Source organism: Ranitomeya variabilis, chromosome 6 (genome assembly GCF_051348905.1).
Source record: "Ranitomeya variabilis isolate aRanVar5 chromosome 6, aRanVar5.hap1, whole genome shotgun sequence".
NCBI classification, from domain to species: Eukaryota; Metazoa; Chordata; class Amphibia; order Anura; family Dendrobatidae; genus Ranitomeya; species Ranitomeya variabilis.
In genome coordinates this window covers 42012002-42031377 of record NC_135237.1, presented here as the reverse complement: position 1 = coordinate 42031377, position 19376 = coordinate 42012002, and the positions used below count along the sequence as shown (strand labels likewise).

The following is a 19376-nucleotide window of genomic DNA, read 5'->3' as shown; positions in this document are numbered from 1 at the left end:
CGTCATACTCTTGGAAAACTAGGTGGGTTCGCACTTGTGTAAATGAGGTCCTGTGCACACTACCCTAAAGCAGTTTTTATGTGAAATCTATTACCTACAGACATAACCTGAAGCTCAAGGGTCCAAAGTAAAATCTGTAATAAATCCCCCCACCAACCCGCAATCCACTATGTGCAGCACAGTATTCTGTGGCATAGGGGCCTTTTGGCCCCATCATGCTCCAGGACAGCTATCTCCGTTATAGCAATACCCTTGTGGATAGAAATTTTAGTAAAACTATAAGTAAATAATTTTATACCAGCAACAACCTTGCAGCATTGCTCTTTCTCCTCCAACAGTTCTAAAACGATGCAGGATTTTTTAGGTTACGAAGGAAAGTTAGAGGACATCGAATGCAAATGTTGAGAGTGAGACCTAAAGTTTGATGCTGGCCCTTGGGTTTTGAATCCCTCCATTAAAGCATTTTGGCTCTTATTGTCTAACCGCTCGTCTTCCATTGCGTTGTCTCGGGATACTTCTCATTGACATTGTAAATGTTAATCCTGCTGGAGTTCAACCTTCTGCTCCTTCTCTCTAATGCGATATTCTGCACATTGCTCCAAATCATATTTCCATAAGAATGTAACCTTATATAAATAAGTCATCTGACGGACCATCTTCACTTACTATTGTCTTCCTGCACTCAATTCCCCATTATTAACAGCGTTAGCACTTCTGGTTTTTCCTTTCTGTAAAATTCTAAATCTGTGTTATATTTTTCAGAGTCTATTTTTATTCTATTTTTTTGGAAGAAGTAGGGAGGCGAGCATGACCTTATATAACCGCAATACTATTTTATAGTTTTGGACTTTTTGTCAAATTTTTTAACTCAATTGAACTGTAATTTAGAATTATTCAAAGTGCCACCATCATGGTCCTTTCCATCAAGGTACTGCACAATTTTTCTTCTTAAAAATTGAATTCAAGGCTGGTACTTTTTGGATAACCATATCATTAGATGACCATCCTTAAAATATGCTGAAAGCCAGGAACGGTAATGAAATATGGAAAGAATCTGAGCTCAACAATTTATTATCCTGCCGTTTCGGCGCTGCATCTCCTGCCCTCTTGGCAGTCTGTGGTTTACTTGGCTATAGCAATGACGTCCCATGTTCTCCAAGCTATTCTGCAGCCAATCACAAATCTTAGCGGTAAATAGCAAAACCACTGAGGCCAGTGAATGCACTGATCACTAGGGAAATACATTAGTAATGCAACTTTTTTGGTATTTTCTTACTATTTCTGGCTATGGGTGCATTTTCTTTCATATGTTGGGAAAGCAATATAAATAAAGTGTTATTTTATGAGACAGTGAGGGATTCAAAAAGATCATTGATCCGATGCTTATGAATTGGGAAGCACTAGATTCTTAAAGCCCCACTGTACAGAACCTCAAATTAGAGTTTGGGTGGGTGAGGAGTTTGCACTTCTGATCAGAAAAGGATTATTTGGATAACATATTAAGAGGTCAGTAATTGGTTCTCACAAATCAGTGTTAGATTCCTGGCAACACCATCTGGAGGAGTTTTGCCAAATGAAATAGTTGTCCACCAATGCAGCAACATTTGTAATATAATTTTAGGAATGGTATATACACAGGAGATTAATGCTGCATCCATTTTAATCAGGAGTGCTCAACTCCAGTCCTCAAGGGTCACCAACAGTGCATGTTTTCAGGACTTCCCTAGCATTGCACAAAGTGTTGGAATCATCACCAGTGCAGGTGATTAAATTATCACCTGTGCAATATAAAGGAAATCCTGAAAACATGCACTGTTGGTGACCCTTGAGGGCTGGAGTTGTGCACTCCCGATTTAAACGAAGACCATCAGAAGGACTAGAGCCATGGCATGGAGCAGTGGGAAAACTAATTGGTCTATACGGCTTCATTTGATATTTTTTCAGCATTTCTGAAGATAGTCTGACAATCCTTTTAAAAAGTCCTTGGGTAGGTACCTTCCTTGGTCAGCACAGATGAATTGAACATAAAATGGATGACTGGACCCAGTAATTAGAACTTTTGTTGATATAAATTTAAAATAATCCACAAAGTTACATATCCGTGATGCATCTTTAGTTTCATTGCCCATTGAAATTTGTCCAACTCTGCCATAAAATCTCGTGCAGAGTGACTTCAACTCAAGTTGGCCCCAGTCTTGTCCCTCTGGGCACCATAAACCTGCACACAAGAAGTACAACATTTCCTATTATGGGAGGGCAGTTGAACCCAACCTTCTCTCTTACCTGGACCAAGACTACCTTTAAAGGGCTGGGAATATTTTAACAAAACTAAAGGGGTTGTCCACTACTCGGGCAACACTTTCTCAATCAGCAGTGTCGGCACTTGCTCTCCCAGGGATCGTGTCACATTGTTATGTCATGGCATCTTTGTGGCCAATCAGTGCTAACTTCACTCTCCCCGCCTTTCGGAAGAATTGGACATCAAGAGGAAGTCAGAGCTGTGGTTCTCTGTTCACTTCCTCATGATCTCTGTTACATCCGAGGGTGGGGAAAGAGATCAAGGATGCAAGGATCGCGTGACATAACAATGTCACATGATGCTACGGAGAGCGAGTGCAAACATGCTGATTAAAAAGTTGCTTGGGTGGTGGACAACCCATGGAAGATGACCAACCCTACATCCCTCTCTGTGATTGCTCCATCACCGTCTGGAGAAATACCATAAGTTTGCTAAGTCTATTGAAGGTCAAGTCAGGGAATCACTGCTCAAAATGAATTGATACAGTAATTTTCATCTCTTCTTAGACATCATAGGCCCAGTTCATTATCGCATTGGAGCCTTTTTTGTCCAGTTTTTGGCATTTTTCAACAGTTTTTCATTTTCTCCTTATTCTTCTTTTAATTTGCCCCGACCTTTTTAAAGTCTGTTTTGCATGTGTGCACCTGTATTTTTTGTATGTTTGCCATTGTGCGGCTAGTAAAAGTCACAAAATTTGTGGCAAATATACTCCCCTCCAGTCACCCCCACCCCATCTTCTCTCCCTGGAATAATTTTATGTATGTCTGAGAATTGTTGCTCAATTTTTGCAACGTTTTATGAAACGTGCGACATTTTGAGCTAAAGTTTCACTATAAAAGGTTAATTGCACAAAATTCTTGAATCGTGCCGACATTTTGAAGCATTTGGTGCAAAAAAAAAAAGTCAACAAATACCACAGGACAAAAAAATGGAAAAAGGGAATCTGTCCGCAGATTTTTGCTACCCCACCTGAGAGCAGCATTTTGTAGGGGCAGAGTAATATATATCACTTTTTGGGCTGCATGTTGTGTTTTTATAAAATCATTCTTTTATTTGCTGCAGATATAGCAGTTCTCTGAATGTTGAGCTCTGTATTAGCCGCTTTCTGTTTACACTGCATACACAAAAAGCTATCAATCAATGGTGGAGATGGAGTTATGTCCAGCTCTTGAATATGGAGGACTACATGGCTGTAAGTGTACTAGTCCTCTATTGATAATCTCCTGCTGATAAAACAATGATTTTATTAAAACTATAGCAAGCAGTCCAGTAAGTGACACATTGCTGCAATCAGAGTATACAGTATGTCTCTGAGATTACGTGGAAAAAACCTGGTGACAGAATCGATTTCAAAAAAGAAAAAAAGCAAATGATGAATCGGAGCCTTCGTGTATTGTCATCAGGTTGTTCACTTTTATTCTGACATCAGAAAAGAAGAATTTACTGGATAAAAATACAGGATGGTTACCGGCACCGAGTGATGTATACATCTTAGTCTAGACTGAAGACACGTCCGGAATGTCAGTTCACTACGTGGACGCCTTGTCCGGACAAGGTCAAGTCAAGGCAAGTTGAGAGGAAAATGATGGATAGCTCTAGATGGCAGACGATAGAGTGTGTACTCAGTGTCAAGGAAAACGCACTACAGACAAACAAAAATATGTTTTTTGGTCTTATTGATCACTCAGGACCATTTTTGCATTCTGTGCTTGGTATGTACTGTCAAGGAGCCCGGCCGAACATCATCAGGTCAGCTGAATTGTAATCTAAGCCTTCAATTTTTCCAAATCCGATTTGATGTACATGAAGTATACAGAATATTAAACATCAAGATCTGGTATCTTTTTCCAGAAGTAAACACTACTGACAGAAATGGAACAAATAGAAAGTTTAACGTAAAGTGGAATGTCACAGAGACACGAATTTGCCCTTCACAATCGGATGGAATCATTAGGAGCCTCTGCATCTGAACTTTATGGAGAAATAATATAATCCTAAAGGTCTAAAATCAAAGTCCAGGCAACATTTGTAGAATAACATAAAATAGAGGAATAAATATTTAGGATATGTTCACATAGGGTGGTGGATCCATAGTACAGTATCAGCAAATTGGGCCTTTGCCGCACTTAATGGCCGCAGTGATAACTAGTTAAATGCGGGTAGCAATCACTGATGGCAGCATTTAACATGCGCCGGCCGGAAGCGCGTCATTGATCCCGGCCATCATGTGATCGCGGAGTGCCGATGGGTTGGTAAGACAGTTAGGCTGTGCTGAAGACCTCTGTGCCAGTCATCACGATCCTTTGGGTAACGTTTTAAAAAATATATATTAAAGGGAACCTGTCACCCCCAAAATCGAGGGTGAGGTAAGCCCACCAGCATCAGGGGCTTATGAATGCTGTAGATAAGCCCCAGATGTATCCTAAAAGATGAGTAAAAGAGGTTAGATTATACTCTACCAGGGGCGGCGCCAAACCTGGTCCGATGGGTGTCCCGGTCCGGTTTGGGACCTCCCATCTTCTTACGATGACGTCCTCTTCTGGACTTCACGCTGCAGCTCCGGCGCAGGCGTACTTTGTCTGTCCTGTTGAGGGCAGAGCAAAGTACTGCAGTGCGCAGGCGCTGGGCTTCCTTGACCTTTCCCGACGCCTGCGCACTGCAGTACTTTGCTCTGCCCTCAACAGGACAGACAAAGTACGCCTGCGCCGGAGCCGCAGCGTGAAGTCCAGAAGAGGACGTCATCGTAAGAAGATGGGAGGTCCCAAACCGGACCGGGACACCCATCGGACCGGGTTTGGCGCCGCCCCTGGTAGAGTATAATCTAACCTCTTTTTCTCATCTTTTAGGATACATCTGGGGCTTATCTACAGCATTCCAGAATGCTGTAGATAAGCCCCTGATGCCGGTGGGCTTAGCTCACCGTCGATTTTGGGGGTGACAGGTTTCCTTTAAAAAAAAAAAATAGCAAAAATTAAAATCACCCCCCCCCCCTATTGTGACTTTTTATGCAGTCGCACATTTTTTGCACAACTGAACTCTAGTCTCCTACTCTTATGTTCTTACACCAGGAATTTTTTGCACAAATGTTAAGAGACACATGTAACATTTTAACAGATCATGCACAGTTTTGCTATAAAAAAATGCAAAAAAAGGTAGAAAAAACCCCCCAAAATAAAGTGCATTTTTTATTTTGTGCAAATATGGAAACCTATGTGCACCATTTTGAAAAATTTATGCAAAAACTAGTATATAAAAAAGTGACCTAAGCGAAAAATGCAATTGAGCAAAGCCCCTAAATTAGGAAAGTTTAGGTCAACTTTCAAATGTGATGCTTTGTCCACTGCGTGTTTCATGTCTGCAGGTGTCCATAGCAAAATACACAATCTGCTCTGATTCCATTTTTTATATGTTTTTGCTGCTTTTTTAAGGCTTTTCCCCTTATGAGATTTCATACAGTGTTTCCTAATTTACGGTATTTTTGATGCAGAAACACAGGGATTTTTTAGGCTTCCCTAAGAACTCTATGGGGAATAATCATACCAAAAATGCACAGCTCAAAAACGTTTTTAAATGCACAGTGGTCATGAGTTTTCCTCAAATCACCTCTTCTTTGCTTAAAGGGAATCCGTCCGCAGTTTTTTTCCTGTGTAATCTGAGAGCAGCATCATATAGGGCAAAAGACCCTAATTCCAGTGATATATCACTTACTGGACTACTTGCTGCAGTTTTTATAGAATACCTGTTTTCTCTGCTGTAGATGTAGCAGTGCTCAGAATGCTGAGATCTGCATAACCCCGCTCACACACCTGATTGGCAGCTTCCTGTGTACAAGTTGCCAATCAGTGGTGGAGGTGGGGTTGCACAGATTAATCTGACTGGTCTGCGAATGACACCTAGCCCTGTAGTGATAATCTTCTGCTGATGAAACACTGATTGTATTGAAACTACAACACAGAGCCTAGTAAGTGACACATCACTGGAATCAGGCTTTCTTGCTCTATATTATGCTGCTCTCAGAATAAATAGCAAAAACCTGCTGACCGATTCATTTTAAATTTTTAAATTATTAAATTCAGCAGATTTTCATTCACAAAAAAAATCCAGCAGAAAATTTCCAGTATTTATGCTATGTTGGAACACAGGCTTACACATTTTATGCTCTAAAAATAATAATAAAAAAGCAAAAACAGTAATAGTAAGAAAAAAAAAAAAGAAAAAAAAAGCTGCTCCCAGCTACAGACTTCCCACGAAAGTACAATGCTGAAGGCCCTATGTAATAGTAAAGATAAACTACTCAAAAGTACAATCACCGTGCGGGTTCACACACTTCTGTAGATACTGACAACAGATAAAAGATGGGTTCTTTACACATTGCTGACCTGGAGGTTAACGGAACAGTACGTGGCCTGAAAACATTCCCAGTAACGATACAATAAGCTGAACTGCGGCCGTATCCTGCGAAATGCAAATCATCTCACAACACGTCCCGAGTCTTAGTGTGGACGCATTTACATAGTGTAACCTTGAACAAGCCCATTAGTTGTGCTGTGGGAGAAGACGTTGCCCGAGAAGATGTCTGCCCATATGAGGGTTGTATTCCTACAGTTACTGTATTATCAATCAATCTGAGCATCTGAGCATCTGTGGGATCTCGTGGCAAAAGACATATTAGACCGGATGAAATGGTCGGAACCTACCTAGGACTTTTTTAGCAAGTAAATGATACGAAAGCTGATAATCTGATTGTTATAATATGTATTTGGGCCCGATTTTTCCCTTCTCAGGCAGAGTAGAAATAGGATCACCAGCAGTGATAAAAAGAGAGTTTATACTGGAATACGGACCCTAACGGGACTCTGCCAGAGGATTTCACCCAACTAAAGAAATAATAGTGTCCAGTTACCCGATTGTAGACTTAAATACTAGTTAAAACATACTTGTTACACACCTGTCCCGGGTATCCCAGGCTCTACTTCCTTCACCTCAGTCCGCTGCCCTCTGTTGTACTCTGCACCAACTTTTGCAGGTAGCCCGTCGTGGATCAATAACATCATCTCCCTAATCCTAATTAAGGCCCATTAGGACACAATCTTGTGTCTTAGGATAGAGACACCAGACCTTTATGTTTGGCTACTCCACTTTAGTGGACACCGTGCTTTAACTTGCTTCCATCCTGGGTTCCACTTTACCCTTCCTGCTGCACGCAAGATTCCTGAGTGTGCCAAGTCCTCCCTTCCTTCGTGCCTTCCTGCTTGTCGCACCAACGCCCGGAATCTGTGCGCCCATCCAGACTTGAGGCTTGGAGGATCCACCTCACATTTCTTGGTATGGACAAGCAGAGCAAAGTACCCTATATTCTCTAGGCACATTAGCTTGTAAATACCCAGAGGGCATTTCCAGGCCAGGTAGCTGAGCACTCTGAGTCTTGTAAGTAAACCCTCCCTAATCCATATCCCTTTTGTTAACTGATGGATCCAGTCTTTGTTTGCAGTACTGAAATCCTCTTCCTCTCGCTGTAGTGAAAGTTGACTTTGCAAGCTGTGGGAAACATTTTAAAGGCAATCTGCCAGCATGATTTCATCCCCTAAACTATTTGTATCTGCATGTATCTCTTTCACAGACAAGTTCAGTAATACCTTTACATGGCCGGTCCGTTCTTCCGAGAAATCAGCATTTGAATCTACTATATAATTGTCTAAGGGTCACATCCGTCTTTCTGTCTGTCCTTCTGTCTTTCTGTCTGTCACGGATATTCATTGGTCGTGACCTCTGTCTGTCATTGAAATCCAAGTCGCTGATTGGTCGCGGCAAAACGGCCATGACCAATCAGCGACTGGCACAGTCCGGCGGCAAATGGCCACTCCTTCCTCCCCGCAGTCAGTGCCCGCTCCATACTCCCCTCCAGTCAGCGCTCACACAGGGTTAATGGCAGCGTTAACGGACCGCGTTATGCCGCGGTGTAATGCACTCCGTTACCACTGCTATTAACCCTGTGTGACCAACTTTTTACTATTGATGCTGCCTATGCGGCATCAATAGTTAAAAGATCTAATGTTAAAAATAATTAAAAAAATAAAAAATCGTTATATATACTCACCTCGGATCCAGAACAGGCCTTTCCCACTCCTCATGACGCCCTGGTGACCGCTCCATGCATTGCTGTCTCTTGAGATTATGATGTAGTTGTCTCACGAGACCGCTACATCATCATCTTGCAAGACCGCAATGCACTCTTGGGACCGGAGCGCGAGGAGCGTCTGTAACCGCTTCACCTGGATCCGGGGCCAACGGAAGGTGAGTATATCACTATTTTTTATTTTAATTCTTTTTTTTAACAGGGATATGATGCCCACATTGCTATATACTGCATGGGCTGTGCAATATAATACGTGGGCTGTGCAATGTACTATGTGGGCTGTGCAATGTACTACGTGGGCTGTGCAATGTACTACGTGGGCTGTGCTATATACTACGTGGGCTGTGCAATATACTGCGTGGGCTGTGCAATATACTACGTGGGCTGTGCAATGTACTACGTAGGCTGTGCAATATACTACATGGGCTGTGCAATATACTACGTGGGCTGTGCAATATACTGCGTGGGCTGTGGAGTGTACTACGTGGGCTGTGCAATATAATATGTGGGCTCTGCAATATATAATACATGGGCTGTGCAATATAATACGTGGGCTGCTATATAATACATGGGCTGTGCAATATAATACGTGGGCTGTGCAATATACTACGTGGGCTGTGCAATATAATACGTGGGCTGTGCAATATAATACATGGGCTGTGCAATATAATCCGTGGGCTGTGCAATATAATACAGGGGCTGTGCAATATAATACGTGGGCTGTACAATATACTACGTGGGCTGTGCAATATAATACGTGGGCTGCTATATACTACGTGGGCTGCTATATACTACGTGGGCTGTGCAATATACTATGTGGCCTGTGTTATACACTACATGGCCTGTGTTATACACTATGTGGGCTGTGTTATATACTGCGTGCGTGGGCTGTTATATACTATGTGAGCTGTGTTATATGCTACGTGGGCTGTTATAAACTACGTGGCTGTGCTATATGCTATGTGGGCTGTTATAGACTCCATGGGCTGTGCTTTATACTATGTGGCTGTGCTATATACTCCGTGGGCTGTGCTATATACTACGTGGCTGTGCTATATACTATGTGGCTGTGCAATATACTAGGTGGCTGTGTTATTTACTACGTGGGCTGTTATATACTACATGGCCGGCCGCGAACAATCAGCGACAGGCGCGACAGCCGCGAATTGGCGCGGGATTTGAACCACACTTTGCTAATTGGCCGCGGCTGGCCGAATCCTGTGTATTCAATGTATTATTCTAAAATCTTCATAAATAAACTACATACATATTCTAGAATACCCGATGCGTTAGAATCGGGCTACCATCTAGTTGATATATAAATGACTATGGAAGATCTGAAGCCTCTGTCACTCCAGCTCTATATGCTGTGTGACTTCCTTTATGCTGTGTGACTTCAAGCAAAGGAGCCATCGGTCAAGCTGGAGTGACAGAGGCTTCAGGTCTACAAATAGCTCTTCAGCTTTATTTGTATATCCATTCTCCTGCCGATTTCTCAGTAAGAGAGGAACAGACTGGCCATGTAAAGGTATTGTTGGACTTGTCTTTGAAACAGCTATGTGCACATATAAATAATTTGGGGGGTGAAAGCCTGTTGACAGATTCACTTTATGTCATATATTGGTATGATATACGGAATGTATCATCAATTTTTTTTAACAATGAAAACCAGACAGTGGTAAATATTTATTTTTATCAACTCTGTTTTTTCCTATATGATGGTAGTTTTTTATTTGTTTTATATTAATTTATTTTCTATACATAATTACGACCACAACTATATTGCTAGAGCTGCTAATAACAGTGTTCAGAGCTCAGCAGCCACAAGGACATAAGAAACTGGTGTCTGAAAATGTCCATTGACTTATATGTGAGAACATTGTAGGCATGCTCTGTGAGCTGTGCAGAGGTCATTGTGCAGGGAGGGGGAGGAGGTAAGCTGTGCTCATCATCTATTATCAATGGTGGATCCTGGGTTATCTTTTATGTTACCTGTCATTGTGATCCTGTCTGTGATGATAATGAGTAGGGATAAGTGAACCGATAGAGGTTCGGGTTCTGTAACCGGAACCATACCGAACTTGAATCTGAAAACAATGGGGACCCAAACTTTGCAGCTGGAAAATATTTTCTTTGTCTGGGCTCAGAGTGAAAACTGCAAGATAGCAGTGATTGTTTTTTTTTTAAAATTGTAGTTTGTAGTGACAGAAAATTAAAAAAATACCAAAATGTAGACTAATACCTTGTGTTTTATATATGTTGCATTTTTCATATAGAGAATTAAGAAAAATAAAATAAAAAAAAAATCTTTACATTTTGCATTTATTCCCATTCTTGAGGCTGTGGTTAATGTGTGATACATTTATACACATGTGCACAGCAATAAGAGAGGACTGAATGAAAAAAAAAAAGGAACAGAAAATATTTAATTAATGAAAAGTGGAGATTCCTACAAGGGACGTCATATCTCAAAGAGATGAAATATCTTAAAGGGCTGTGATGCAGAACTCAGGGCCTGGCTTGCTTTGTTGTCCTTTCCCCTATAACTGCAGGATATTTTCCAATATTTTGAAGCCGCTGAGGTTGATCCTGGCCCTACATGTTTTATCTCTGCAGGTTTTTCATTTCATTCTGAGCCTTTCGCCAACATCTAGAACAGCAGAGCTGATACCTTTCCCTCCAGCGTCACGCTTGCACTGGAATGATTTTACAATATTAAAAAAAAAGAATAAATAAATATTTTAGATCCCGGGCTCTTTGATGTGTCCGGGTCCTCGATCTCTTTAACCCTCTTTTCCCTTCCATTAGTTGAAATAAGTGTACGTTTTTCTGCCACCATGAAGAGTAATGAGAAGTATTTTCATCACAGACATTTAGACTACGTTCACACCTTCAGTATTTGGTCAGTATTTTACATCAGTATTTGTAAGCCAAAACTAGAAGAGGAAAAATCAGAGGAAAAGTATAATAGAAACACGTCTCCACTTCTGCATTTATCACCCATTCCTGGTTTTGTCTTACAATTACAAATACTGATATAAAATACTGACCAAATACTGAACGTGGCCTTACAGGGTATCCACAAGATGTGAGTCTCACTCATGGGAATTGCATCTGCCTCGGACTTCCATTTTGCAGTTGTTGTGAATTGAGGTTCAAAGAACTTTTGACCACTTATTTTCTGGACCAAAAGAGCTAAAGAATAGCATTAGCAAGTCTCGCCCGCAATTAGGCGTGCCCACTATACAAACCTCAAACTGAGAATGAGAGACACAGAACTTAAAGTTTATTATCTGGCTATCAGATTAGGACACATATGGTGTATGCAGTACTTAAATGGGTTAACCACAAGTTATAAATCGATGATCTCTCATTAGCTTTGGTTATCAATATCTAATCAAGGGGGGTCTGACTTATGACACCCCCAACAATCAGCTGCTTGCAGCACCAGTGACAGAAGCATATACTTCATTAGGAGCCGAGGTTTCTTGATTGTACTTTAGTAGGAGCTGAGCCTCCGCACCTGAGAATAATGACTACACAACATTCCATGTTCCAGCTCTACACCCTGTGTAAATCTAATCCCTACAGGAACTGCAAACAGTTGATCTGTGGGGGTCTGACATCATATTTGGTTGACGTATCCTAGTGATAGGGCACTTAATATATAAATCCTTAACAATCCCATGTCACGCTGAAATGTTTAATCTGTCAGCCACATGTCTGAGACGATTGATATATAATTTATTGATCTTAATGCCTCCTGAGATTTGTCCTTAGAAGTCCAGTGGGCGGGACTACTTGATGATTAACAGCCTTTCCAGTATAAACAGAAATATTGTTCTGTTAGCTAATCTTTTGCAAAGACTTACAGGACATTATCTAATGTATATGGTTTAATTCTAACATCTATTGTATTTGTGCACTTTGCTGCCATCTACTAGCTGTTGTTATCTTATGATGCTCATGTATTATTATTGTGCTTAACCCATGATACCTTTCTTTCTGCAACTTTTCCTATCTTTATCTCACTTCCTTCTTGTGGTCAGTGCCATCTTGGACAATACATACTTCAGGATTGGAGAAAGGATTCTCTTCTTACCTCTAACTTCGTGCTTCTAATACCAGCTCTAACCTGCAGTACTAACTTCTACCTCATCTTCATCCCTTCATCATCCCTGATATCTCGCCTCATATCATCAAGGTACTATATATAAAACCTGTTGAATTCATCACTGCATCATCCTTCTGGACTAGTCTCGTGCAGTTCATCAGGAATAGGGGCACAAGTTAGTGAGTAACGCTATCTGCCATTGCTTATACAGAGAACCATGTTCACATCCCTCAGACACATCTCACCCATGTAAATCACTGGCAGAATAAATGTCAATCCCCAAATTGTCCCACCCATTGGACTTTAAAGCAAGGATTGAACAGGAATTTAGAACAATAATTTACAAGGTTTCATAAACCCTTATTGTCGGTTCAGCTATGATGAATTCCCCATCACAGATGGAGAGAAGCTATGATGGCTAATTTCTTGGCGTTAATAAGTAAAATTTTGGAATATAGACAAATTTTCTGAGAAGATAAATATAAGAGCTATTGAATATATTGCTACTTACCTGGAGAACAGTTTATAAATTCAATGTCATCAATGGCTGCTCCTCCTCCAAAGTCTTTTATCCGTACACCTTCGAATATGACTTCAAAGTTTCTCAACTTCCCCAAATGAATTTCCACTTCATTCCATTTCCCGTCTTGATTTTCGGATTCTCCCCATACTTTCGTTAAGTCGTTCTCTGTCTAAATATAAAATAACATAAATGTTAAAGCATACTTGTCATTTCAGGTAACAAGCTGTCCTGTGTGTGTACATGAGAAATATCACCATTTGTTACAATTATACGATGTATAGCCTTCATTTTCATCAGTTTTCCTTCAGTAGACTCTATGTCTACTTCTCAGTTATCTCTTATCTAGTTGTTCGAGACCAGCTGCACAGCACACATAGAGATATGGGTTCCTGCTCTTTATTCTCTGTAACACACAGAGTAAAGCACCAGCATGGAAGATATTATACAACAGGACTTAAGGCCCCGTCTCACTAAGCGATTTACCAACGATCACGACCAGCGATACGACCTGGCCGTGATCGTTGGTAAGTCGCTGTGTGGTCGCTGGGGAGCTGTCACACAGACCGCTCTCCCCAGCGACCAACGATCAGGGGAACGACTTCGGCATCGTTGAAACTGTCATCAACGATGCCGAAGTCCCCCTGCAGCACCCGGTAACCAGGGTAAACATCGGGTTACTAAGCGCAGGGCCGCGCTTAGTAACCCGATGTTTACCCTGGTTACCAGCGTAAATGTAAAAAAAAACAAACAGTACATACTCGCCTTTCGGTGTCCAGGTCCCTTGCCGTCTGCTTCCTGCTCTGACTGAGCCGCCGTACACTGAGAGCAGAGCGCAGCGGTGACGTCACTGCTGTGCTCTCACTTCTCACTGTACGGCCGGCAGTCAGTGAGAGCAGGAAGCAGACGGCAAGGGACCTGACGGACATCAGAAGGCGAGTATGTACTGTTTGTTTTTTTTTACATTTACGCTGGTAACCAGGGTAAACATCGGGTTACTAAGCGCGGCCCTGCGCTTAGTAACCCGATGTTTACCCTGGTTACCAGTGAAGACATCGCTGGATCGGTGTCACACACACCGATTCAGCAATGTCAGCGGGGCCTCAACGACCAAAAAAAGGTCCAGGCCATTCCGACACGACCAGCGATCTCGCAGCAGGGGCCTGATCGCTGGTACGTGTCACACATAGCGAGATCGCTATGGAGGTCGCTGTTGCGTCACAAAACTTGTGACTCAGCAGCGATCTCGCTAGCGATCTCGCTATGTGAGACGGGGCCTTTAGCAATGTAGCTGTGAGTCCAGCACTGGAGTGAGGTAAAACAGTTACTAGAAGCTACGGCATGATCCCCACATGTATTCAGACTGTCTAGCAGTCGCAAATCATGCAGCTGCGTCGAACAAAACTAAATCTCCGAGCACGCCAAAATACTCGGAGACCACCCAAGCATGCTCGGAGTAACTCGAGTAATGAGCATACTCGCTCATCACTGGGTCTATAGTATTCTAGTTAAATACATCTTGTATATCACCTTACATTATACTTGACAACGCTCCTAGAACTTCGGAGAGCATCTTGGGAAAAGTTGGAAACCTCTTGGATTCCTGAACAAGTTGACAAATTTCCTGAGCACGGCAGAAGCTTCCTGATAACCTGAGCTCCGAGAAGGTTTTCTGTGCATGTCATATACATTGAGTTTGATCCATGATTATTCTTCTTTGATGTTTGTCAATAAAACCATGCCAAACAACTTTCTGAGAACATCCATGAGGCTTCCAGGATACGAAAAAATATCCAGGACTCCTGGTAAAGTCAACACATTTCCCAGATCCAAGCAAACCAGCCATAAACCTTTTAGAAACCAGCTATTCTGGGAATATTGATCATTTAGCAAGTAGGAGAAAGAGTCTTGGAGAGGCGCGAAATGGGCATGGAGGAGGCGTAATTTAAGAAGAGTGGTATGGCTAAGTCAATGATTGCTAACAGTGTGCAAAATAAAACTCCAGTACCAGCTCATTAGACAAAATCTGTTTGGACATTAGGTTATTAACATATTAACATTAGGACATTTTGCATGATTTTTTGGTGTAATAAAGAACTGAAAGTGTTATTCTGCTATAAACAGTTATGGGACATCTACTGGACATGGCAGTAAAGGGTGAACTGGGGATGAGAGCTGGCATCAATTATTCTGGAGATAGGTTGCAACATCAATAACTGTAAAGTGTCTGGTTCTTCAATATTAATTGTACTGTGTGTGGGTGGCAGAAATAATTTTACTGTCAGCCATGGTACTTATATTAGGGAGGAGGTTGACATTAAGGCTGGACTACAAAGGTTTAAACCTACAAAATCAAGTGGCACTTATCCTTCTCATGCAGGTGGTGAGATAGCCACAAGAGACTGCAGTAACGTGGTAACTAGTGTTGTTGAGCGATACCTTCCGATATTTGAAAGTATCGGTATCGGATTGTATCGGCCGATATCCGAAAAATATCGGATATCGCCGATACCGATACCCGATACCAATACCAGTCAATGGGACACAAATATCGGAAGTGATCCTGGATGGTTCCCAGGGTCTGAAGGAGAGGAAACTCTCCTTCAGGCCCTGGGATCCATATTCATGTGTAAAATAAAGAATACAAATAAAAAATAGGAATATACTCACCCCTCTGACGCGCCCTGGTTGTAACCGCTGCAACCGGCAGCCTCCGTTCCTAAGAATGAGCGAGTGAAGGACCTTCGATGACGTCGCGGCTTGTGATTGGTCGCGTGAGCGGTCACGTGAGCGGTTACGCGACCAATCACAAGACCGCGACGTCATCGCAGGTCCTTCACTCGCTCATTCTTAGGAACGGAGGCTGCCGGTTGCAGGGATTACAACCAGGGCGTGTCAGAGGGGTGAGTATATCCCTATTTTTTATTTTTATTCTGTATTTTACACATGAATATGCATCCCGATCCCGATTCCCGATATCGCAAAAATATCGGAATTCCGATACCGCAAATATCGGCCGATACCCGATACTTGCGGTATTGGAATGCTCAACACTAGTGGTAACCTGTACAAAGGCATTAGTTATACATACAGGTGCTTCTCACAAAATTAGAATATCATCAAAAAGTTAATGTATTTCAGTTCTTCAATGCAAAAAGTGAAACTCATATATTACATAGAGTCATTACAAGCAGAGTGATCTATTTCAAGTGTTTATTTATGTTAATGTTGATCATTATGGCTTAAAGCCAATGAAAACCCAAAAGTCATTATCTCAGTAAATTAGAATAATTAGCCAAAAACACTTGCAAAGGCTTCCTAAGCATTTAGAAAGGTCCCTTAGTCTGTATCAGTAGGCTCCACAATCATGAGCAAGACTGCTGACTTGACAGATGTCCAGAAGGCAGTCATTGACACACTCCACAAGGAGGGTAAGCCACAAAAGTTCATTGCTAAATAACCTGGCTGTTCAGAGTGCTGTGTCCAAGCATATTAATGGAAAGCTGAGTGGAAGGAAAAAGTGTGGAAGAAAAAGGTGCACAAGCAACCGGGATAACCGCAGCCTTGAAAGGATTGTTAAGAAAAGGTCATTCATAAATTTGGGGGAGATTCAGAAGGAGTGGACTGCTGCTGGAGTCATTGCTTCAAGAGTCACCACACACAAATGTATACAGGACATGGGCTACAAGTGTCACATTCCTTGTGTCAAGCCACTCAGGTCCAATAGTCAAAGCCAGAAGCGTCTTACCTTATGGTCCAAGGAGAAAAAGACCTGGACTGTTGCTCAGTGCTCCAAGGTGTTGTTTTCAGATGAAAGTAAATTTTGCATTTCATTTGGAAATCAAGGTCCCAGAGTCTGGAGGAAGAGTGGAGAGGCCACAATCCAAGCTGCTGGAGGTCTAGTGTGAAGTTTCCACCATCAGTGATGGTTTGGAAGCCATGTCATCTGCTGGTGTAGGTCCACTGGGTTTTATCAAGACCAAAGTCAGCGCAGCCGTCTACCAGGAAATTTTAGAGCACTTCATGCTTCCCTCTGCCAACAAGGTTTTTGGAAATGAAAATTTCACTCTCCAGCAGGACTTGGCACCTGTCCACACTGCCAAAAGAACCAATACCTGGTTTACACACAACAGTATCACTGTGTTTGATTGGCCAGCAAGCTCACCTGACCTTAACCCTTTAGAGAATCTATGGGGTATTGTCAAGAGGATGATGAGAGACACCAGACCCAACAATGCAGATGAGCTGTAGACTGCTATCAAAGCAACCTGGGCTTCCATAGGACCTCAGCAGTGCCACAGGCTGATCGCCTCCATGCCACGCCGCATTGATGCAGTAACTGATGCAAAAGGAGCATCAACCATGTATTGAGTGCATTTACTGAACATACATTTCAGTAGGCCAACATTTCGGATTTTAAAATCACTTTTCAAGCTGGTGTTATAAAGTATTCTAATTTACTGAAATAATGACGATGGGTTTTCATTGGCTGTAAGCCATAATCATCAACATTAACAGAAATAAGCACTTGAAATAGATCATTACGTTTGTAATGACTCTATATAATATATGAGTTTCACTTTTTGTTTTGAAGAACTGAAATAAATTAACTATTTGATGATATTCTAATATTGTGAGAAGCACTTGTATATGAATATGGAATGGGGGTGTTAGGTGTTATATTTACTGTGGGTGGCAGCATTAGAGGACAATGGAATGGCAGCGTAGAGCATTAATTATACTTTGGATAGTAGTATTTATCATAGTAGCATTAAATGAGGATGGATTGGTGTTGTACAGCATTAATTGTACTGTCAATTGTAACTGTAAATGAGGCTGGAATGGCAGTATAGGGGATTGTATTGTAGTTAATAACATTAAATGAGCATTAATGCATTAATTGGACACTGCATTGATGATCATTCATTAATAAATGTGCAGAGAAATATTAATTGTGCACTAGGTGCTAAGTAGACACTAAATGTTAATATTAATTGAGGAAACCTGAAGCTATATATTGACTAATGAATGACATCAACTTTTTTATGCTTTTTAGGTCAATTGTAAAATTTATACTTGAAATTTGCACTAACAACACTGCACCTAGGGGGGCTTGTCATGCATGTGGCACATGTGGTTCGTGGACCCACTATGCGCTGCAGGGCTGAGCTTGCCTAGCAGGGCCATAGCTAAGTTGTCACCTGGTGTACACTGGAGCTCCTGTGTACACCAGGGGTCCGGGCTCAGGACCTAGCCATACAAGGATCACGGGACCTAACAACTCACCACTAGCACACTTTGCTCACTAATGACACAATGTTGCTTAGGCTAGGTCCACATTGCGTTAGTGCCATCCATTTAACGGATCCGTTAAACGGATGCGCTAACGCTGATGGCCAAAATCTCTTTTTTTCTACAATCACGCTAACGCATGCACTAACACATGGTACCATTGCGTTGGCATGCGTTAACAATAGAGGTCTATGCACAGTAAACGCGTCCATTAACTGTGCGTTAGAACTAAAGTACCCAAAAACGAGGTAGACCGTGTTCGAGGGGGCGTCACATGCATCATCGCTAACGCATGCCGATTGTGACATGCGTTAGGATGCGTTATGATAATGTATGGCATTGGGTGCATTAACGGATCCGTTACATAGCATTAGTGCCGCTTAGTAACGGATCCGTTAAACGGATCTCCCTAACGTGATGTGAACCTAGCCTTAGGCACCTCCAAATTGGGAAGAGTGTCTTTTATACAAGATGCCTTCCAGCTATTAGCATTGGGCAACTTATCAGGTACCCCTCTAAGACCAGGGGAGTGCGGGAGTGCACTAGGCTCGCTGCCGGGAGACAGAGGCAGTAGGGAGAACCCTGGAGAACATGCCTTGCAGCTGGGGCAATGAGTATGGCAGCATCAATGAGTGGAACAGGCAGCCAAGAGAGATGGTGAATTCTCCTTCAATGGAAGTCTTCAAACAGAGGCTGGACAGACATCTGTCTGGGATGATTTAGTGAATCCTGCTTTGAGCAGGGGTTTGGACCAGATGACCCTGGAGGTCCCTTCCAACTCTACCATTCTATGATTCTATGATTCTATGATCCTTGCATGGAGGGAGAAGGGAAACTATGTGCGGGTGCCAGCATAGGTGACACAGAGCGCTCTTATTTATTCATCTGCTATTTTTCAGCTTTTCTAGCTTTTTCTATTAAAGTAATTTTTTGCAAATACTTTTTATAATTATGTAAAGTTACATACATGAGACATTCCCTTTCAATAAAGTTTTGACCAGCTTTAATAACAGTA

General features: G+C 41.9%; 1 protein-coding gene across 1 annotated transcript in view; it reads right to left on the bottom strand.

The window, feature by feature from the left end:
* The window catches only part of MALRD1 (MAM and LDL receptor class A domain containing 1), a 491201-nt gene that overhangs the window by 163291 nt on the left and 308534 nt on the right, over positions 1-19376 (bottom strand). The window contains exon 29 of the mRNA XM_077268326.1: positions 13061-13241. Coding sequence (XP_077124441.1) covers positions 13061-13241 — 181 coding nt within the window. The remainder of the gene's footprint in view (positions 1-13060; positions 13242-19376) is intronic.